The 24,116-nt window shown below is 43.4% G+C and overlaps 1 protein-coding gene across 1 annotated transcript in view; it reads right to left on the bottom strand.

The window, feature by feature from the left end:
- Positions 1–24,116, bottom strand: part of ARMC4 (armadillo repeat containing 4) — an 890,525-nt gene that overhangs the window by 547,220 nt on the left and 319,189 nt on the right. Inside the window, exon 10 of the mRNA XM_029588639.1 lies at positions 16,612–16,765. Within this exon, the coding sequence (XP_029444499.1) occupies positions 16,612–16,765 (154 nt within the window). The remainder of the gene's footprint in view (positions 1–16,611; positions 16,766–24,116) is intronic.

Below are 24,116 nucleotides of genomic sequence, written 5' to 3'. Positions count from 1 at the left end.
TGTGTTGGGGAGCAGACTGTAGCTAGGGATTTACCCATTTGTGAGGACTACCATCATGCTTGTCCTTGGAGAAAGCAGAATTGCTTACCTTTTACAGGTGTTCTCCTTGGACTACAAGATGTTAGTCCTCATGAAACTGACCTCACGGAGTTGGGTTTCTCTTGTTTATTATTTTATTTTTTTCATAATTTTATGTTATGAGACTAAAGAGGGAGCCCGCGATGACACGTGAAATAGGGCAGGCTGGGCATGCTCAGTGTGCATAGTCAAATTTCTAGAAACTTTGATATACATTTTTTCGTGCCAGGCTCCATCAGATGATGTCACCCATGTGTGAGGACTAACATCCTGCTGTCCTAGTTACATGTAAGCAACTCTGCTTTCTCTATGAGTAAACATGCTAAAAACGTAATTAAATTAGGTTATGAAAAATTGCGATTATTACAACATTTGAAATCATTGCTAAATTATAACAATTTTCACACTGTGTTACAAACATTAATCTTCTCAAATTTAGATTATTGTAATTCTCTTCTATTTGGTCTTCCTGCTTATACTTTAAGATCACTTCACATGTTACAGAATGCAACAGAGAGAGTTTTAGCTGGTTGCAAAAATTTGGCCATATTACTCCGATATTGATATCATTACACCAGTAACCCATAAACTTCAGAATTCAGTATAATATTCTCAGACTGATTTTTAAAATTATTCACTCTAAAGATTCTGTTTGGACTGAGGCAGCTTTACATTTTTTCATTCCACAACGATCACTCAGATCTGAAAATAAAGGGTTATTAATAATACCCTTTATTCGGAGCGCTCACTTACGTGATGTGAGAGATCATGCCTTTCCCATAGCAGGCCCTAAATTACGGAACTCTGTTCCTAAAGCATTGCATATTTTATCTGATGGAAAAAAAATGAAATGTGAACTTAAAATCTGACTGTTTAAGAAAGCTTACAATCTTCAATGAGAGAGTTTTTAAAGAACGTTTATGTCATTACTGAAAGAGATATAAAGTATGACTACATGATTTGTAACGTTCTTATTTTAATAAGGTTTTTTTTAGAATGTTTTATTTACTGTATTGATCACGCTACCTCTTGGCTTATGGAACTTCATTCGTTTCTTGTAAACTTTAGGTTGAAGTTTTAATACTTGTTTTCAAGGTCTTGAAGCTAAACGGACTTTCCTATTTGGCTGATCTGCTGCATCAGTATGTTCAAAACTGCAATTTGCGCTCTGCAAACAAGTACTTCTTAGTAATTCCTTCCATTCGTGATGCACAATTACAGTAAACACGGGTTAGGTGGCCCGGCCAACCCTGTGGAATGCTCTACCAGGGGCATTGCATGCCTGTGACGATATAAAGACATGTTGGAAGCTTCTTAATGCATTTTTATTTAAGAGGCTTTTTCATCTGGTACTTTTATGTCATTTGTTTTCTTTTTCATGATATTGTTTTAATTTACCAAAATGTGCTTATTTGATTTTTCTGCTATTGTACTTTTTCAGGTACTTAATGTATTTTCATTTGTATAATTTTTGTATGCAATTTCTATTATTTTTTTTGTCTGGGAGCAGGCTTACCCAGTGCTGCTTCTTCCACCTTTGCCAGATTCCCTCTACAAACTGAACTGCATGAAGCCAGCAGGTCTCACAAGTCTACAGAACTCCATTCAGTTTCCATTGTAGAGAGTCAGCAGAGGGAAAGCAGAAGCAGCTGCTCATAAGCGCTGCTCTCTGATGTGAGGACAACTTGCAGACCCAGAGGGGAAGGCAAAATAAAGAATGAAGCCGCAGCACACCTGCACTTCAGCCACGGCACAGTAGTGTGCCACTGCACACAGGTTGGCAACACTGCTTTAGTATTATGTTCAATTGAATTAGTTATAAGAATGTAAAATTGCACATCAACTGTGTATAAATAAAAAGTAAGCCCAAGACCTGCTAACAGCTTTCATAAAGGAAGCAAGTATATACTGAATAAGGTGCCTGACAGGGCCGAACCCTGTGGACCACCTGTTACAATATTGAAAAAAAATCTGAGAAATGATTACCAATTTTCACTTGAAATGATCTTTCAGATACGAAAGATGTAAACCATTTGAGAACATGATCTGCAATCCCTATTTCTACTTATCTATGAAGGAGAATCACATGATCCACTGTATCAAATACTGCAGACAGATCAATTAGGACAAGTAAATAAGATTCACCAGATTCAAAACCATGCAAGACAGTATATATATAGAAAAAAGCAGTGTTTCAGTCGAATGATATTTTCTGAATCCAAATTGATTTGGAAATAACTTTCAATAAGAAAGATAAGTTGGAAATGGGTCTGTAGTTACTCCAATCATTTTTTTTTTCAGTGTTAGCTTTTACAATCAGTTTAATTACTGGTTGTTTTAAGCTAGCAGGAAGAATACCTTCAGAAGGGAAATAGTAACCATACTAGACATACTAGAGGATATTATATTCTGAACCACCTTCAGGGCTTTAACAAGAATTTAATCTATTGGATGAGTAGCAGGTTTTAGCCATATTTACTACTTCCAAATAAATGTTCACCCATACATGGAACATCTACTAACTTTTCATGCATATCTTCTTATGGATTTGGAACCTTCAGCCTTACTAGTCTTCTTAACCCTATGACTATAGTTGAGGATCTTGACAAAGTATCAAAAGCATCATAAACTGAATCTATAAGATGTTTAATGCACTCCTTGGCATCATTAATTTGTTGGAATATCTTGTCCTGGACATCAGAAGGAAAGGACAATGAAGTTTCTTTCATGTTCTCTAGGGTATTTTACAAGTATTGCACCATTTGAAATTGATGAGCTGAAATTCTAGATTGTAATATCGCTGCATGAAATGTTTTCTTTCCTAATCTACCCAATAAGTTTACCTCTTTTCTCGGAGTACTTGAATGTGTTTTTGTGGTTTTTGCTTTTTTTTTTTTTTTTAGAACTGCTTCCACAACTATAGATATATGTGGTAATTACACCTTTCTGCAACTTTGACATTGTTGTTCCATATATCTTTGATCTATTTTCTTATCAGCTGGAGGGGCACTCAAAGAAGATTAACAGATTTTGGACTATATATCAGTGTCATGTACTAGTACCACCACAGATTGCTTTGGTAAGTTGTAGCAACTTTAAAACTCTGGGATAGAGAACAAAATGGCCACCATGAGAGAAAGACGCGCTTAGAGGACTCTCCTGACTCGTCTACTTTTTCTTGTTGCTTGCAATTGAATATGCCTCATACTAAAAGAAAGGGAAAGGTGAGGGAAGGATCCTCGACTCCCCAGACGCCTACCCTACAACAGACGAGAATAAGGGAGTTCTTTACCACAGCAGGAATAACTCCAGGGGAGCCGGCTGTGGCGTTGGAGGGAGAGCAGGCTCTGACGCTACTCGGCGAGACAACTTTGAGCCCCAGAGCCCCGGAAACTACTTCTCCTCCTGTCCATTCAAGCCCGCTGGGCCCGACCCCAATTCACGGACGGATGTCGTTCAGTGGGGATGAGGTCGTTGAGGGGGCCTTCGCTGTCTGTCCGGTGGGGCAGCCTCAGGGTGAGGATATTGTGGTCGCCCTGAGTGAGGCTAACATTGGAGGATTAAGCAGGGCCGATGGAAGTTTTCCAGTGGGGTCTATGCAAGAAAGGAGTTGGATAGAACATCCCAAGGAACCCATGGATTCACAAAAAGGTTTGCCTTTAAAGTTATTAATAAAACCTACGGTAGTGACTCTTGAGACAGTTTGGAGTGCCTTAACTCAGCTTGAAAATGCAATAATGTCTTTAACAACAGTGATTAAAGATTCACAAATTCAATTAAACACTGTAAATCCGTTGGTGTTAAATCACTCAAATAAGATACAAGAAATTGACACTCAAATCCAACAGATCAAGTCTGTGCAAGCTAATTTAATACAAGGAGTTACAAGGATTGAAAAGCGTATGGAGATATTGGAAAATAGTATCCATTACAACAATCTACGAGTATTAAACTTTCCGAAATGTAGATTAATATCCCCCAGAGAACAGTTCAAAAAGTATTTACAAGATGTGCTTTCTTTTCCGGATGGAGAGTCATTGAGTATTATAAAAATCTATTTCTTAAAAGAGCTAAGACAAGATGGCATAATTGTGAATATACAAGTGGAACGGCCTCAGATGGATGCATCAATAAGGGATTTAACAGGATTTTTAGAAACTACACAAGAAGAACAAGTAGAAAAAAGAGGGACTTTAATTGTCAGATTTCTAACACCTACGGAGCGGGACAGTGTGTTAAAATTATTTCTCAGGAACCGCAATAAGACATACTTGGGAGAAAAAATCTGGGTATACCCCGATATAGTGAGAACGACGCAAGTACGCCGAAAAAATTTCTGGCACTTTGTCTTGGAGCCCGCCAGTTGGGAGCTTTGATAACTATTAGATTTCCTTGCAAATGTATTATGAAAATAAATGATGTACGTTATATCTTTAAGGAACCAGTTCAATTAGAAAACTTTTTGAGTTCACGTGGGGATAATGGGGATAGTTCTGTTAGAGATGCTGGTATATGATAATTACTGCATTTCTCTCTTTCCTCTATTTTCTCATTGAAAATATACATTGTATGATTGCTCTAATTCCATTATGTTCTCCCTATTACATAGTAACTACAGGGGGGAGTTAAAACAATATGTATACTTCTTTTTTTTTTCTTTTTTTCTGAATGTTTATTGGAAAATTGTGTGTATTAACACTCCCTGGAACTTTTTAGACATGATGGATATGACTTGTTGTTTACTGAAAAATTTAATAAAGATTAAATTGAAAAAAAAAAACCAACTCTGGGATAATTGCCCTTTCTGGACTTTTCTTCTTCGAGACTGAAAGGAATTTCTTGTGCCATTTTCAGAATAAAAGAAAATTGGTTCTTACTTGCAAATTTCATTCCTGTAGTACCAAGGATCAGTCCAGAGAAGTGGGTTGTGTATCCCTACCAGCAGATGGAGTCAGAGAACAAAACTTTGGGCACTGCCATATATACGAGAGTGCCACCTGCAGTCTCTCAGTATTGTCCTGTACCCAAGCCCAGGTAAACAGAACTAAAGAGCGAGGGGTAGCAAACAACAAACTCTATCTACCCCTACGCCCTAACCAAAAAGTAAACTAACCCAACCATGCATAACTACAAAAAACACATCTCAATGAAAATCAAAGAAGGCTTCCACAAACTTCAAATCCTCAAACAACTAAAACCACTACTGTACCACCAAGATTTCAGAGCCGTCTTACAATCACTAATATTCACCAGGTTTGACTACTGTAACTCACTCCTGACAGGGCTACCTAAAACGACAGTAAGACCACTACAATTACTGCAGAATGACGCAGCCAGAATCCTCACCAGCAAAAGAAAACATGACCACATCACCCCTGTGCTAAACAGTCTACACTGGCTTCCCTTAGAAAAAAGAATTGAATTCAAAACACTAACCATCCTACACAACACAATATACAACGTCGAAAGCACCGCCCTAAACAACATCATACAGATACACAGATCACATTGCATTACAAGAACCACCAGCAAATTACAACTTGATGTTCCATCAATATCATACACCAAACTATCCAATGTAAGAAACAGAGCTATCTCCATAGCCGGTCCCTCTCTCTGGAACTCACTACCAGAGTACCTAAGCTCACAAAGTAACACCAAAACATTTAAGAAAGAACTCAAAACATGGCTTTTCAGGCAAGCCTTCAAAGACGGAATTGGATAATCATACTCGTCATAATTAACCTCTGACTGCCAAATAATACCACTGACGAGTCTAATACGGATGACTGTTATATCGCTTTTATTATTCAAAAGTTGACAGTCAATTTTCATTCTCATGCCTAATTACGATTTCAAGTCTTATTCACAAGCTTTATTACAACTTCATTTTACCTTCCCCAGCTGTCCAAAACTTATATGACGATGTTATATATGTTGTTCTATATCTGGTTATCTTGTTATTCCTATATTGTAATAGATTGTGATATATCTGTTGTTTCTCAAAGTGTAATATGTTGTTTGACCTGTAAACCGGAGTGAAGGCATTTAGCTAAACTTCGGTATATAAAAACTTTTAAATAAATAAATAAATAAATAAATAAAATAAAATACTGCAACAAGGAGCTTCATGGAATGCATCATGTCACATTATCGGCCAACAGTAGCCAACACAGTCTTTCGGAATCTGAAATAAGGGGTGGGCCTCTGGACTGATCCTTGGTACTACAGGAACAAAAATTAGCAGGTAAGAACCAATTTTCTTTTCTCAGTACGTACCAGGATCAGTCCAGAGAAGTGGGATGTACCCAAGCCACCCTACTCTGGGCGGGCCCCTGAAAGACCCGCAAGCATAACACCCTCACCGAAGGATGAGTCATCAGACGCCTTGACGTACAAGCGATAATGCTTAGTGAAGGTGTGAATAGAAGACCATACCGCCGCTGGACAAATCTCTTGCCCAGGAAGTAGCCTGAGCCCGAATGGAATGAGCCCGGAGACCCAATGGAACTTGCCAGCCACGGGCAATATACGCCAAGCTAATGGCTTCCTTGATCCACCGAGAAATGGTTGCTTTAGACGCTTTGTCTCCTTTCTTGGGTCCCCCAAAAAGAACGAACAAATGGTCAGAACGTCTGAAGTCGTTGGTAACCTCCAGATACCGCAGTAAGACTCGGCGCACGTCCAAGAGATGAAGATCTCTGTCCTGAGAAGAGTCTTTAGACCAATGTGGAAACCCAGTCAGCTCCACCGTCTGATTCATGTGGCTTGAGGAAACCAACTTAGGAAGAATGACGGAACCATCCGCAAAGACACCCTATCCGACGAAATACGCAGAAAAGGATCCCGACACGACAGGGCCTGTAGCTCTGAAATCTGACGAGCCGAGCAAATAGCCACCAGAAACACTGTCTTCAAAGTCAGATCCTTCAATGAATATCCGTTGAGAGGTTCGAAAGGGTCACCGCAAAATACCCGAAGAACTAAATTCAAGCTCCAATCCGGACAAACGGAGTGGACGGGAGGCCGCAAATGTTTGACCCCTTTAAGAAAACGAGTAATGTCCGGGTGCGCTGCCAAGTAACAACCATTAAACCTGCCCCGCAGGGCACCCAGGGCTGCAACCTGTACCCGAGGGGAACTGAACACTAGTCCCTTAGCCAGTCCCTGCTGAAGAAACTCAAGAATGCGAGGAACCTCGATAGACAGTGGATCGCAGGCCTGATGACTACACCACGTCTCAAAAATCTTCCAAACGCGCACATAAGCCATAGAGCTGGCCGGACGTCTTGCCTGTAGAAGGGTGGAAATGACTTGCTCAGAATAGCCCTTTAAATGTAAATGTCGCCTCTCAAAAGCCAAGCTGCGAGAGAGAAGTGATCCATCTGATCCGAAAATATGGGACCTTGGCGTATCAGACGCGGTAGATGAGCCAGCTGCAAGGGGCCTTCGTGAGCTAGACACACTAGATCCATGAACCACGGCCAACGTGGCCACTCTGGTGCCACCAGGAGCACCCGGCCTGGGTGAAGTTCTATGCGCCGGAGGATCTGGCCTATGAGCGGCCAGGGAGGAAAGGCATACAGGAGAATTCCCCTGGGCCAGGGGCACATGAGGGCGTCGATGCCCACTGAGCCCTGCTCTTTTCGTCGACTGAAGAAGCATTCTGTCTTCGTATTTGCTCGTGTTGCCATTAGGTCCAACTAGGGAACGCCCCACCTGACGCAAATGCGGTTCCACACATCGGCGGACAGTTCCCATTTTCCGGGATCGAGCTGCTGTCTGCTGGGAAAGTCCGCTTGAATATTCTCCACCCCCGCAACATGCGAGGCGGAATTCCCCTGAGATGATGTTCTGTCCAGGTGAACAGAAGTCGCGCTTCCAGCGCCACCGCGGGACTTCGTGTCCCGCCTTGCCGGTTGATGTACGCCACCGTCTTCACATTGTCAGAGAAGACTCGCACCATTCATCCCTGAATCCAAGGTAGAAAGACTTGTAAGGCTAGACGTACCGCTCTCATCTCGAGATGATTGATGGACCATGATCGTTCCATCGCCGACCACAGACCTTGAGCGGACCTTTCCACGCAGACCGCTCCCCACCCAGAAAGACTGGCATCGGTGGAGATTATCAGCCAATTCAGTGGGTCCAAATTCACCCTCCATTCCAGATTGGTGCGCGATATCCACCACAACAAACTGGTTCAGGACTCTGGAAGGAGAGGCATTGGCAATTGAAACTGTTCCGACACCGGGCTCCACCACGATAGAAGTGCTCGTTGTAATGGTCGTAAGTGAGCAAACGCCCATGGAACCAAGCCCAGGGTGGAGGCCATGGAGCCCAGGACCTGAAGATGATGCCATACTGTGGGAGATTGCCGACAAAGAAACAAGTGGATTTGGTCTTGCAACTTCGATACCTGATCTGCCGACAGAAGCACCTTTCCTTGTAGAGTATTGAATAGGGCTCCTAGATAAACCAACACCTGAGTGGGCTCCAAATGACTCTTCTGGACATTGATCACTCAGCCCAGGGACTGCAGGGTGAACATTACCCTGCGCACCGATCTCTCGCAGTCCTCCCGAGTCTTTGCGCAAATCAACCAATCGTCCAGGTACAGGTGGACCAATATCCCTTGCTTGCGAAGGAAAGCCGCCACCACCACCATTACTTTCGTGAACGTTCGAGGCGGCGTGGCAAGGCCAAAAGGAAGGGCTCGAAATTGGAAGTGTTTTATTGTAACTTTCTTGCTTCTCTCCACTTATTAAATGTTCAAGGTTATCACTCCCTCTGTTACTTGTAATCCAGCATGATGTGATTTTATCATGAATGCCGGTATAGAAAAGCTTTAAATCAATCAATCAATCAATAAATAAATAAATAAATAAATAAATAAAGTGTTGTCCCAACACTTTGAAACGCAGGAACTTCTAGTGACTTAACCTGATAGAGATATAGCAAATGTTGCTTACCTGATGTAACAGGTGTTCTCACAGGACAGCAGGATGTTAGTCCTCACAAATGGGTGACATCGAAGATGGAGCCCACCACGGAAAACGTCTGTCAAAGTTTAAGAAACTTTGACTGGCCCCTACTGGGCATGCCCAGCACGGCACTGACCATGCAGCCAGCAGGGGTCTCCCTTCAGTCTGATTTTCAAAGCTACAGGCAGTGCCGAAAAAACTAAAAATACAACGAACCCAACACCGCGGGGTGGCGGGCGGGGTTTCGTGAGGACTAACATCCTGCTGTCCTGTGAGAACACCTGTTACATCAGGTAAGCAACATTTGCTTTCTCACAGGACAAGCAGGATGGTTGTCCTCACAAATGGGTGAGTACCGAGCTGAGGATGTCCTGACTTGCACCAAAGGCACCCAACGGCGTGCAACAGGCACAACAACTGGGGTGGAATTTGGGAAAGGGCATCCGCACCCTACCGGGAAGGTGGAAGGGTGTTGGTACATCAGGTTGGAAAAAGGTTACGCAAGACAGATTGGCCGAAGATGGAATCCTGTCTTCCAGCTTTATCCAAACAATAGTGGGCTGCAAATGTATGGAGGGACCCCCAGGTTGCAGCCTTGCAGATGTCAGGAAGCGGCACCGATCGAAGGTGTGCTACCGAAGTCGCCATGGCCCTCACAGAGTGTGCTTTGACACGGTCTTGGAAAGGAATGCCAGCTTGCTGATAACAGAAGGAAATGCAGTCCGCCAACCAGGAGGAAAGAGCCTGCTTACCCACAGGTTGTCCTAACTTGTTAGGATGGAAAGAGACGAACAATTGAGTGCTCTTTCTGTGAGAAACTGTACGGTCTAGATAAAAAGCTAGAGCTCGTTTACAGTCTAGGGTATGCAGAGTCTGTTCCCCGGAGTTGGAGTGGGGCCTGGGAAAGAATATAGGTAGTATGATGGATTGATTGATGTGAAACTCCGAAACTACCTTAGGTAAAAATTTAGGGTGAGTGCGGAGTACCGCCCTGTCTTGCAGGAGTTTAGTGTAAGGCGGATAGGTGACTAAGGCCTGTAACTCACTAACCCTGCGAGCTGAAGTGATAGCCAAAAGGAATAACACTTTCCATGTGAGATATTTTAGGTCACAGGAGTGAAGAGGTTCAAAAGGTGGCTTCATAAGGCGACCCAGAACCAGATTAAGGTCCCAAGAAGGGGCCGGAGGACGTAAAGGTGGCTTCAAGTGGAGCAATCCTTTAAGAAAGCGTGTTACAAGGGGTTGTACTGAAATCGGGACACCCCCGATACCTTTATGGAAGGCGGCTACCGCACTGACATGCATTCTAATGGAAGAGGTTTTAAGACCTGATTCAGATAGATGCCATAAATAGTCCAAGAATTGAGAGATTGGACAGGAAAGGGGATCAAGGGACTGAGAAGTGCACCATGATGTGTACCTTTTCCATTTACCGTATTTTTCGCTCCATAAGACACACTTTTTTTCCCCCAAAGGTGGGGGGAAAATGTATGTGCGTCTTATGGAGCGAATATAAAAAAAAACAAACAAAAATCTAACAAACCCCCCCCCCCCCCCCGACTTCCCCAAGACCTGCCGACTTAATTTCCTACAACCCCCCACCCTCCTGACCCCCCCAAGACCTGACAAATTAATTTCCTGCAACCCCCCACCCTCCTGACCCCCCCAAGACCTGCCAAACGTCCCTGGTGGTCCAGCGGGGGTCCGGGAATGATCTCCTGGGCGTGGGCCGTCGGCTGCCAGTAAACAAAATGGCGCCGACGGCCCTATGCCCTCACTATGTCACTGAGACCGACCGCTGCTATTCGTCGGTCTCAGTGACATAGTGAGGGCATAGGGCCGTCGGCGCCATTTTGTTTACTGGCAGCCGACGGCTCACGCCCAGGAGATCGTTCCCGGACCGCTCCTGGACCCCCGCTGGACCACCAGGGACGTTTGGCAAGTCTTGGGGGGGTCAGGAGGGTGGGGGGGTTGCAGGAAATTAATTCAGCAGGTCTTGGGGGGGGGGTCAGGAGGGTGGGGGGTTGTAGGAAATTAAGTCGGCAGGTCTTGGGGGAGTCAGGAGGGTGGGGGTTTGCAGTAAATTAAGTCGGCAGGTCTTGGGGGGTCAGGGGGGTGGGGGTTGTTAATTTAAAGGGTTGGGATGGGGGGGGTTTGGGGGGAGGGGTTCTCAGAGAAAGAAAAGTTTTCTGATCTAGGGAGTGGACCAAAATGGCCCTCCCCAGACCCGAAAACAAAATGGGGAGAAAAAAAAAAGCTATGCACTCCCCTAATTTGCTCCATAAGACGCCCAGACGCAGAGCCGGTTTAGCACAATTTTTTTTTTTTTTTAATTTTCCCCCTCTGAATCCTAGGTGCGTCTTATGGTCAGGTGCATCTTATGGAGCGAAAAATACGGTATATGAGTAGGATCTTCTGGTGGAGGGCTTTCGTGAAGCTATCAGGACACGAGAAACAGAATCCGAAAGGTTAAATGGCTGAAGGACTAACCTTTCAACATCCATGCCGTCAGGGATAAGGCCTGGAGGTTGGGATGGAGGAGGCATCCGTCGTTTTGAGTGAGCAGATGCGGGTCCTTCCCCAAGGGAATGTGTCTGCAGATGGAGAGATCCTGGAGTATGGGAAACCACACTTGGCGTGGCCAATGTGGTGCTATTAGGATCATAGTTCCCCTGTCCTGACGCAGCTTCACGAGAGTCCTCGACAGAAGAGGAAGTGGAGGGAATGCATAGAGCAGACCGGTTGTCCACTTGAGGGAGAACGCATCCCTCGGCCGAGAGTGCTGGCTCCGAGTGAGAGAGCAGTAATTGTCCACTTTGTGGTTCTGAGGGGACGCAAAGAGGTCTATTTGAGGAGAACCCCACTTGTGAAACAAGGAGGTCGCTACCAAAGGATCGAGTGACCACTCGTGTGGTTGGAAGACACGGCTTAGCTGGTCTGCCAATACATTGTCTACTCCCGGTAGGTAGGTGGCCCTGAGGTACATGGAGTGGGAGAGGGCTTCTGCCCAAATCTGCGCAGCTTCCTGACACAGAAGGAAGGAGCCTGTGCCTCCCTGCTTGTTTATGTACCACATGGCCACCTGGTTGTCTGTCTGGATCAAGATTATCTGATTCGATAGGTGATCTTGGAAAGTTCTGAGCGCGTAGCGGATTGCTCGCAGTTCCAGGAAGTTTATCTGGTGTATGGCTTCCTCTCGAGACCAGACTCCTTGAGTTTGTAAATTGTCCACATGGGCTCCCCAACCGATGTGGGAAGCGTCGGTGGTTAGGATTACCTGGGGATCTGGTAGGAGAAAAGGTAAGCCCTGAAGGAGGTTGACTTGATTTGTCCACCAGGTTAGAGACAGGCGTAGCGCTTGTGTAATTGTGACAATGGAGGACAGAGGCTGAATAGCTTGAATCCATTGGCGTCGCAGAGTCCATTGTGTAACTCTCATGGCTAGTCGGGTCATGGGAGTGACTTGAACCGAGGATGCCATGTGTCCTAGGAGAACGAGGAACTGGCGAGCCGTGGCAGTGTTTTGAGACTGGAGCCGGCGAGCTAGGGATATCAGGGTTTGAACCCTTTGGTGAGGAAGGTAAGCCTTTGCCTGTAAGGTGTCCAAGTCTGCCCCAATGAAGGATAAGGTTTGAGATGGGACTAAGCAAGATTTCTCGTAATTGACAAGAAACCCTAAGGAAAGGAGTGTTTGAATTGTCAATTTTAGGGAGGATTGAGCAATCTGTTGGGTGGAGGCCCTGATTAGCCAATCGTCCAGGTAGGGGTAGACGTGGACACCTTCCTTCCTGAGGAATGCTGCTACCACGACGAGGCATTTGGTAAAGACTCGTGGTGCAGATGCCAGGCCGAAAGGTAGTACTCGATATTGGTAATGGTTTCGGCCCACCAGAAAACGCAGATACTTGCGATGGGATTGTGTAATCGCAATGTGGGTATAAGCGTCTTTGAGGTCTAGAGAGCATAGCCAATCTCCTCTTTGCAGCAGAGGGAGAAGCGAGCCCAGGGTTACCATCTTGAACTTTTCTTTTTGAAGGTACTTGTTGAGGGCTCGGTAAGATGGGACGAAGCCCCCCTGATTTCTTTGGTATCAGGAAGTACCTGGAGTAGAATCCCCTCCCTTGCTGAGAGGGAGGGATGGGTTCTATAGCGTTTGATTGCAGAAGAAAGGATACTTCTTGTTGTAACTGAGCCAAGTGATTGGTGAGACTCCATGCTTGTAGAGGCGGGGAGTCTGCAGGAAGAGTAGTGAAGTTGAGGTGGTAACCCTGTGCAATGATCGCTAGTACCCACTGATCTGAGGTGATCTGAAGCCAGTGGTCTAGAAATTGACACAGCCGACCTCCCACGGGGATGGCTGGAAGAGGGGTTTGGCAACTGCTCTCTACAAGGAAGTCAAAGGCCCGCCGTAGGCCCAGGTGGTGGGGCTACTGTAGGCTTTTGCTTTCGAGGCTGGCGTGGCTGAGCTCTGTGGGAAGACCGTGCAGGTCGAGGCCTAGCCGATGGAGGGTAATACCGTCGTGGCCTAAAGAAAGACTTTTTAGAGTCTTTCTTAGATGGTTGTTTGGAGGCCATATCCAAAGGAGTGGAGGAGAGTTGTTTTAGCGTCTCATGGTGATCTTTCTTTTTTTTTTTTTTTTTTTTTAATTCTTTATTTATCATTTTCATTTCAAATTTACAAAGATAATATTTAAACAAAACACTATGTTAATAAAGTATATATCCTGTGTTTACAGAAAAGGAAAAATTATAATAAGTATAGTAAATACAATTATAATAAATAAAATTGTATTTAAACTTTACCAAAAGGACTTCAATTAAATTCCCATAAATACTGATTTCAACATAGTACTGGACTAATGAAATAGTTACTCTCAATAGTAATATATTTCCAAAGAGAAAAGGGAGGCTGAGTTAAGGAACTAGGAATAACGGAGATATGATAATGTAATTAAACACCTAATCTATATAAATCAACTGTTCATTTCTATACCCATCATAGCTACTCACTTATCTGTATAACACTTGTGGGGGATGATTCTGCTATTGGTGCCTCAACTATTGGTATAATAGATTGCTGTGCTTCTACAAATTGTTGTAATTGATCAATCTGATGAAATATATATATTTGGTCTCCTTTCTTTAACTCACATCTACATGGAAATCGTAATAAAAATCCAAATCCCAATGAGACGATCTGTTGACGCAAGGCTAAAAATTCCTTACGTCTGTTTCTGGTAACAGGAGCCAAGTCAGGGTATAGCTTGACCATCTGGCCATGGAAACTTATTGGAAATCTTGAAAAATATTTTTTCATAACACTACTCACATCTTGAGTTGAAACAAAAGATACAATTAGTGTATTCCTATTAACTACATCTAATGTAGAGTCTTCTAAAAAGTTGGTTAAATTTTCAGGGACCTGGGATTTTTGTGAAAGAAAGTAACACGTATTTATTTGTGGAATTGCTTCCTCCGCAAAGGATAATTTTTCTTTTAGAAATCTTTTTAAAGATATGTAGGGTATCTCACCCAGTACCTGTGGAAAATTTATTATTCGTACATTAAGGTGCCGCATCCTATTTTCCAAGAATTCCAATCATCTCGCACTGGCCATATGGTCCTTTATTAAACATACATTTACTTGTTGTAACGATTTTATACTTTTCTCATTCTCATTTAATCTACGGATTGTCTCATTATTTTGGGTCTGAACTGACAATAATTTCCCTTGAAAATCTGTAGTTACATTGTCCATTTTTTTTTCCATACGAGCCATAGCACTACTTAAGCTGTTAACAGCATGCAGTATCCTTTCAAGTGTTACCTGGCCAGACTCTGATGTTGTTTGTAATAGATTTTCCTCATTCGGGACTGATGGCCCCCCTTGGTCTTGCTCCTGTTCCAGGATTTGCAGGCCAATTCCATTGTCCTCATTACGCTGAGCTGGAGGTGGGCGGCTATCTGGGCTGAGGGAAGCTTCTTCCTGGGGGGTGCACGACTCTCCGTTTCGCGCACCTCCAACGGAGTCCTCAGCTCCTCGATTCTCCAGTTGAGTCAAAAACTTGTTGATTTCCAGCTGAGTTAGAGCAGATGATGGGGGTACCGAGGGGAAGACCCGAATCTTGCCCTTCCTTTTTGCCGGCATCACAGATCTTAATTTTGACTGTTAATGTCCTTAATCTCGGTGAGCGTTTGAAAGGTAAATGAGGAAAAAAAAAAGGTATAGAACTCCTCGAACTCCTCGAACTAAGTCGAACAAAGTCGCGCGCGCGGCTTGGCGACGCGCCGGCGGCGGTGATGCGACGCGCCGGCGGCGGTGATGCGACGCGCCGGCGGCGGTGATGCGCCGCAGGAGAGCGCCTTTTCAGCTGTTCCTTGGCGCCTCCCTCTGACGTCAGGCCGGCGTCGCTGAGGGAACTTAGCAGGTAATTCAAGCAGTCTCTGCAATTTAGAAATGTTCTCACCGCAGCCTCACTCAAAACGCCTCCTCTCTATCTTCTTTCTTCAGCTCTTCAAGCCAGCTTTGCCATCCTCTGGGGTTGCACTGGAGTTAATGAATTCCAGGGCATTCACCGCAGCGGACAGCGACATTTTCATGTACAGCAATGCTGTACAATGCCATACATCAAAATAGTGCCGTCCACTAGAGTGAATGCACCAGAGTTAATTATCTCCAGCACGACCCCAGGTGACAGCATTAGTTGGCTTGAAAAGGGGAAGAAAGAAGACAAAGAGGAGCACTCCAAGGCCTGAGATCTGTGCTCCAAGGCCTGAGCCTGACCCTGACCCTGGCTGAAGCCCAAGCATTGTGACTCGGCCTCTGGGTCTGGCCTAGACCAAGGCCCCAGCATCGGGACTTTGCCTGGGTCTGGGCAGAGGCTTTGGCATTGGGACCTGGCCTCTGGGCCGGATCGCAACATTGGGTCTGGGTCTGGGCCCTGGCCTAGGCCGAGGCACATGTGTCAAGACCCAGTCTCTGGGCTGGTTTGTGGCATCAGGCCTGGGTCCGGGCCAATGCCCTGTGTCAAGTCCCAGCCTTCAGACCGAGTCGTGGCATCGGGCCTGGGTCCAGACTCTGGCGCAGGCCGAGGGTTCACCATCAGAACCCAGCCTCTGGGTCAGGTCATGGCATCAGAGATTGAATAGATCAAGTTGTGTCGACCTATTGTGGCCTTGACCTACACAAGACCAAGGTTTCGGTCTCGGTCTAGGCCTTGCTGGCAGATCAACCCTGGATCAGTAAGTGGAGGCTAGAGGTTATCCTTGCCCTTAAACTTTCCGAGCAGGCAGCTGGTTGGCTCTTTGGAGGCCTCATTTTCATTTTTCGGCCATTTTTTTTATTGTTTGATTTGTTTTTTTCACTAATCACGAATCAAGCAATTCATGAACCAAAATTTATGGGGAAAAAAACTCTCAAAAACAAACCAAAAATGAAAAGGAAGTTTTTTCCCCTGCCCATCCCTAATATGTAAACATGTCGTTTTCCTTTTAAACAGGCTATTTTTCAGGAAAATATTTTCTAGAAAATCCAAATAATTTTTCTTACCTTTAAATACTTCACTAGTTTCTGAATTTGCCAGTATTCAGATGGTAAATCAGTGTTTGCTTCTTGATGCCATTCAGGCTGCTCTTCATCTTCCTCACTATCTGTAGAGCTTTCACTAAATTCTTCAGACTTCTTTCCAGAACTTTTAAAAGAACTGAAATGTTAAACAGCAAAATAATTTTAAACAGGAACTGTTGAACTGATAGTGTAGTTAAAGGAAATGGAACATGTCAATCTAAAACTCTTATGGTTGTAACATTAAATGTTGGATCAACGTTTCCAACTGCAAAATAAATCCTGATTTCTCAACGCAATTTACGTTTTAGGTCTGCTACCCAAAGGATATTGAGCTGTTGCTGTGATAGTTACTTTTCCATTTGCTTACAAACGGCAATTGGACAACCATATAGAGTGTAATCGACAGTCTCCCCAGAGAGCTTGTTGGTCCATGAGGTTTCCCTTTGAAAATGAAGGAATGTGGGTACTTTTGTACTTATATACTTTGCACCAGCTTTCAAGCACTTGCAAAGCATGTACATTACATACTTATTGCAACACAGATATTAACAGGCACATTAACAGCAATGGGATCAACTACACAGGGAGCAAAGTTCGAATGCAACATAGTGTACAAATTTGTGTGCCATGGTCTTTGAAACACTATTCTCTTTTCCTTTTCATGTGCACGTTATGTTTTTCTGTGTGCACTTGCTTCATGATCTGTAAGCATGCACGCTTACAGGGAACACTGACAGGAAGAGTAATTTTCAAATGGAGTTCTGTGAGTAAAGTAATGCTTTACTCACAGAACTGGCTCGTTAGAAAATCGCATGACTGATACATGTGTAAAATTATGCACATACATACTGTGAGGATAAATTTCAAACAACTCTGCATGGCCCTAGATATGCATGTATATAGCTGCACCGATATCTACAACAATATTTTATAACCTGTGTATATCAAGTACATGCAGATTATAAAATGCATATATGTCTACCCAAAACATATTTGGATATGCGAGAATACCTGCAAAATATAGAAAGTGCATATTTTTCCTATAATCATACATGTGTATATAAACATACACGTGTGCAAACAAAAACAGAACTTGCTCGAGTAAAACCCTGCATATGCAAAAGTCTCATATACACCATAAAGTGAAATTTAAAAGTCCAACGCGTACATTAATTAGAGGATGCGTGAATATGTTGGGCTCATGCGCACCGAGCAGATTTTAAAAGCTGCCAAGATATGTTTCTCCCAGAGTGCGCACATCTTGGACATTTTCAAAAAGGGGCAGGCATGGGCATTTCAGGGGACATGTGCACAGAAATACTTATATGATCCAGTGCGCACCGAGGCCCCTTGCTGCATAACTTTGCTTCTGCTTTAGATGACATGTAAGTTAAAAAATAAAGAAAAATAGCCAGCTTGACGGGATATTAAAGTCAGGGATAACTGGGGGGGGGGGGGGGGGATGACTGAAGAATATTAAACTAAGGGGGGTTGGAGGACCTCTCTGTTAACTGGGCAAACTGGGGATGAACTGGTAAAAACAGAACTTGCCAAGAATAGTCTAGCATGAGCCCTTTTAAAATCCACTGATTTACGCAGTAGAAGCAGCATTTGCATGCATTTGCGCATGCCCACTTAAAATTTGGTGCACGTGTGCACAGCCAAGCTATTTTATAACATAAACGCATATGTGTGTGTGTACGTTATAAAATGGCCACATCACTGCGCACAGGCTGATGAATGTGTGCACGAGTGCCCGCGCACTAGTTTTAAAGTTGCCATCCATGTGCGCGTAATTGAAATGACAAGTTTGCCAATACCTCCACCAGTTCACCTATTCCTTCTCCAGGTCTTCAAAACCTTCTTAGTTCTTCACCATGAACTCCTCCCAGTTCACCCAGACCTCCCACCTAAACAACAGCAGACATCAGATGAGTCTGATATCAAGTGTGTTAGATAATTAGCAGGTTTAAAACTGCGGATAAATTGTCTAGAGAATTCATGTAAATTTCTTAAACAGTTTACACACGTACGTCTTGGCCCTGTCCAGAAACACCCCTAGATCTCCCCTTTTCTGTACAAGTATATGTGCATGTGAAACTGAAAATTTATGCATAATTTTGATGTTTATAAAATAGAATTATACAAATCAAGCTACTTCCACATGTGTATGATAATTTTACATGTGTAACTCATTTAAAAATGTACTCCAGTATGCGCCTACTTTTATGTACATACAGCGGAGTTGTTTCAGGGGGTGAAGTCTGTGTGGAATTGGGATATAGGTGCATTTTATGATTTTAAAAAAATATGCCCATAAATTCTCTCTACTACTTTTATTACTACTTAACATTTCTACATTGCTGTTTGATATATGTAGTATAGCATATGAGACAGTCCCTTTGCAATAGAGCTTACAATCTAATCAAGGCAAACATACAGGGCAAAAGAAATTTGGGAAATTTCATTTATTAAGACTGGTTAAAAACTGATGAGGCTGTAAGAAGGATAATCAGGGGTTAAGATTTAAAAGCAGCCTCAAACAGGTGGGTTTTTAGACAGGATTTAAGTAATGCAAGAGAGGGAGCATGATGCACCAGCTCAGGAAGTGTATTCCAAGCATATGGTACAGCCAAGTGGAAAGCACAAAGCTGGGAATTGGTGGTAGAGGAGAAGGACATAGATAGGAGTGACTCATCTGATAAGTAGTGTGCACAAGCAAGGGTGTAGAGAGAGATGAGAGGATAGGTAGTGAGGAGCTGCAGATTGAAGGCTACTGAAGGTGAGTAAGAGAAGTTCAAATTCTATACAAGAATGGATAGGGAGCCAATATAGTGATTTGAGGAGAGGGGTTATATGGGTGTAGTGAAAACAAGTCATGCAGCTGAATTTTGGATGGATTGTACTGAAAAGTGATGGTTCACTAGAAGACTTGCGAGGAATAGGTTGCAATAATCTAAGCGGGAAGTGATAAGAGTTCTGGTAGTGTGTTCATAAAGGAAGGGACGGATTTTAGTGTTCTTATTGAGAAAGAAATGGCACATTTTAGCAGTGTTTTGAATATATGTAGAGGAGGAGAAAAAGAAGTCGAAGATGACTCCAAGGGGACTGGGAGGATATCAGTGTTATCCATAGAAATAGAGAAGAAGAAAGATGGTTTATGGTTTATTTGGTTTTATATAAACCATCACATCAGTAATCAAACCATCACAACAGTGTACACTTACTAAAATAGAAATACAATAATATAATAAATATAAATAATGATAGCTTAATAACTACTAAAATATCGGTAGCTTAGAATTCATCTAAAACAAATCTAAGACATTATTAAATCAGTGAATAAAATACACAAAGTTAAGAAAAAAGCTAAAAGTGAATAAAAATAATAAATTTAGAATATGAAACTTGCAGATTAATTATCATGACTCCGTATAGGCGCATGTAAATAGCCATGTCTTTAAATCGGTTTTAAATTTCTTGATATCTGTTTGCAGTTGTAAATGAGGTGGAAAGTTATTCCAAACTTTGGGACCTGCGATGGAAATTGCTCTGTCTCGGACCTCACTAAGGGCCTCATTTTCTAAAGTATCGCAGGCCTGCGAGACTTTAGAAAATCACGCTAAAGGGGGGGCGGGGGGTCGACACGGGGGGGGGGGGCGGTCCTGCACTAGCTGGCAGCGATCGCACCGCCTCGGTGCGATCGCTGCCAGTTTCGCACCCAATAGCGCCACCATAAAAGGTGCAGCTATTGGGCGCGAAATAGGACGCGAAAAGGCACAGATCTTTTCGCCGTCCACGGCGTCTTCACGGAGTCGGCCCCGGTGACGCCCTGACGCCTCCTCTTCCGGAGCCGACTCTGCCCCAATTTAGGTAACGCAGGCGTGCGCTACCTTAGCAAGCTATCGCAGGCTTGCTCTGTTAGCGCAAGCCTGCGATAGCTTTAGAAAATGAGGCCCTAAGTTTTGCTGATTTGATCGTTGGGATTGAAAGGAGACCCTTATTGCTAGATCGTAGGTCCCTTTGTGGTACATGTAGACGTATGGAATAATTTAGCCATTCTGTATTGTTTCCATATATTATCTTATGGAGAATGCACGCTACTTTGTATTGCACCCGAAAGGTTATGGGTAGCCAATGTAATGAAATTAATACTGGTGTGATATGATCACATTTTTTTGTCCCAGATAGTACCCTTACTGCGGCATTTTGTAAAACTTGCAACGGTCTTATGGTGCTGTAGGGGAGTCCAAGCAATAGTGCATTACAATAGTCTATGTTTGATAATATCAAGCATTGTAATATGGTTCTGAACTCCTTAGGATCCAGAAGGGGTTTCAACTTCCTGAGGGTGAGAAGTTTAAAATAACAGTCTCTTATTTTTAGTGCAATATGATTTTTCAAACCTAGTTCTGTGTCTATTGTTATAGCTAGGTCCCTGACAGAAAGGCATGGCTTTATATTGGAATTATTACTATAAGTAGTATTTCCGTTTTGTTCGTATTTAAAATAAGCTTCAAAGGGACAAGTAATTGGTTAATTGCATTTAGATACATATCTATTGTTTTAAGAGAATGGTCTATGGATACATCAATAGAAACAAGGAACTGGAGCGGCAGTAGCCACAGAGGCATTCACGGAGCGGGATGCCAGTGGCCAGTAGTTGGTGTTCCACCTTCAGGCAGCAAAACACTGCACGGAGCGGCAGTAGCCACAGAGGCATTCACGGAGCGGGATGCCAGTGGCCAGTAGTTGGTGTTCCACCTTCAGGCAGCAAAACACTGCACGGAGCGGCAGTAGCCACAGAGGCATTCACGGAGCGGGATGCCAGTGACCAGTGGTTGGTGTTCCGCCTTCACGGAGGGCTGCCATCTCCAAAAAAACACAAAAAACAAACAAACAAAGCAGGGGTTGGTAAGAGTATGGGGCAGGGGTGTGCCCTGCTTGTTGCGGCGGTTGCTACCCCTGATTGAGCTGGATGTTCACTGGGATGCGGATACGGTGCTGCTCTCTGCATTGGTGGAGGGGTGGAAGGGAGTTGGGGCTGGAGGGTGCTGGAAGCCAATAGTGACGGGTGGGAGGGAGAAAAAAGGGGGGGGGGGGGGAAATGGATAAACTGCGTGGCTTGCTGGGCAGACTGGATGGGCCGTTTGGTCTTCTTCTGCCGTCATTTCTATGTTTCTATGTATGTCATCTGCATAAATGTAAAAACTAAGACCTAAGCCTGATAAAAAATGGCAAACTGATAAAAGGTGAGTGTGGAGCCAAGTGGCACTCCAGTGGACTTAGGGGGGGGAAGATAAGGAGCTCTGTATTGTCTATGTTGAGTTTAAGTTGGCAGTGGAACATCCAGGCAACAATGTCAGACAAGCAGGCTAAGATCTGAGACTGGATTCTTGATCAAATTTCTGGTGTTGAGAGGTAAATCTGGGAATCATCAGCATAAAAATGGCATTGAAAGCCATGAGAAGAAATCAGAGTACCAAGGGAATTAGTATACAGAGAGAAGAGAAGAGGGCCCAAGACAGAACCCTGAGGCACACTAAATGATAGTGGGATAGCAATAGAGATGGATCCACCAGAGGAAACCATACAACTGCGATGAGAGAAATAAGAAGAGAGATAAGAGAACCAAGACAGGTCAGTCATGAAATCCAAGTGAGGACAGAATATCATGGAGTAGGTGATGATCTACAGTGTCAAAAGCAGTAGATGGGTCAAGGAGAATAAGGACTGAGTAAAGGTCTTCAGATTTAGCCATAAACAGGATATTGGAGACTTTGACAAGGGCTATTTCTATGGAATGTATAGGGGTAAACCCAGAGTGGAATGGTTCAAGAAAGACTTGAGATGAAAGAAAGTCAAGACAGCAGCAATGAACAGCACATTCAAATAGTCTGGAAGGAAAGGAGAGAAGGAAGATGGGATGATATTTGGCAGGAGAGGTAGGATCCAGTGACGGCAATTTCCTTTATTGTGACTTCAGAAAAGAAGGAGAGAGTGGCAGAGGCCAGAAGAAGGGTAGAAGAAAGAAGTAGGGGAGAGGGAGATAGAGATGACAAGGTTGAAAACTCAAGACTAATTTTGTGAATCTTGAAATGGAAGTAGTCAGCCACAGGCTGGCCAGAGAGTGAAGGTGGGGGAGGGGATGAAGACAATGGAAGTTTGAGGAGGGAAGTAAGTGTGGCAAATATTCGGCAAGGTTAGGATTCAAGAGAGTTTGTCAGATGGACATAGTAGTCTTGCTTGGCAAGTGCAATAGCAGACAGGAAAGAAGTTAGCATGAATGTGAAATGTATGAAGCCTGCAAGGCCAAAAATACATCCTTCAAAAATTGGAAGAAGGATCCATCTGAAAAAAATAGGAAAAAGCATAAGCATTGTCAAGTTAAGTGTAAAACATTGATAAGACAGGCAAAGACAGAATTTGAAATGAAGTTGGCCACAGAGGCAAAAACTCATAATAAAAACTTTTAAAAATATATCAAAAGCAAGAAACCTGTGAGGGAGTCAGTTGGACAGTTAGATGACCGAGGGTTAAAAGGGGCTCTTAGGGAAGATAAGGCCATTGCAGAAGAGTAAATGAATTCTTTGCTTCCATGTTTACTAATGAGGATGTTGGGGAGATACCAGTTCTGAAGATGGTTTTCAAGGGTGATGAGTCAGATGATTTGAACCAAATCATTGTGAACCTGGAAGATGTAGTAGGCCAGATTGATCAACTAAAGAGTAGCAAATCACCTGGACCAGATGGTATGCATCCTAGGGTTCTGAAGGAACTAAAAAATGAAATTTCAGATCTATTAGTTAAAGTTTGTAAACTCTCATTAAAATCATCCATTGTACCTGAAAACTGGAGGGTGGCCAATGTAACACCAATATTTAAAAAGGGCTCCAGTGGTGATACGGGAAACTATAGACCAGTGAGCCTGACTTCAGTGCCGGGAAAAATAGTGGAAACTATTCTAAAGATCAAAATCACAGAGCATATAGAAAGACATGGTTTAATGGAGCACAGTCAACATGGATTTACTCAAGGGAAGTCTTGCCTAACATATCTTCATTTTTTTGAAGGGGTTAATAAACATGTGGATAAAGGTGAAGCAGTAGACTTAGTGTATTTGGATTTTCAGAAGGCATATGACAAAGTCTCTCATGAGAGGCTTCTAAAAAAACTAAAAAGTCATGGGATAGGAGGCGAAGTCCTTTCATGGATTACAAACTGGTTAAAAGACAAGAAACAGACAGTAGAATTAAATGGTCAATTTTCTCAGTGGAAAAGGGTAAACAGTGGAGTGTCTCAGGGATCTGTACTTGGACCGGTGCTTTTCAATATATTTATAAATGATCTGGAAAGGAATACAACAAGTGAAGTTATCAAATTTGCAGATGAAACAAAATTATTCAGAGTAGTTAGATCACAACCGGATAGTGATACATTGCAGGAGGCCCTTGCGATACTGGAAGATTGGGCATCCAAGTGGCAGA

The sequence above is a fragment of the Rhinatrema bivittatum genome, chromosome 2, assembly GCF_901001135.1.
Source record: "Rhinatrema bivittatum chromosome 2, aRhiBiv1.1, whole genome shotgun sequence".
NCBI lineage: Eukaryota > Metazoa > Chordata > Amphibia > Gymnophiona > Rhinatrematidae > Rhinatrema > Rhinatrema bivittatum.
Note: the sequence above shows the minus strand (reverse complement) of the source record. Positions and strands in the feature narration are given on the sequence as shown.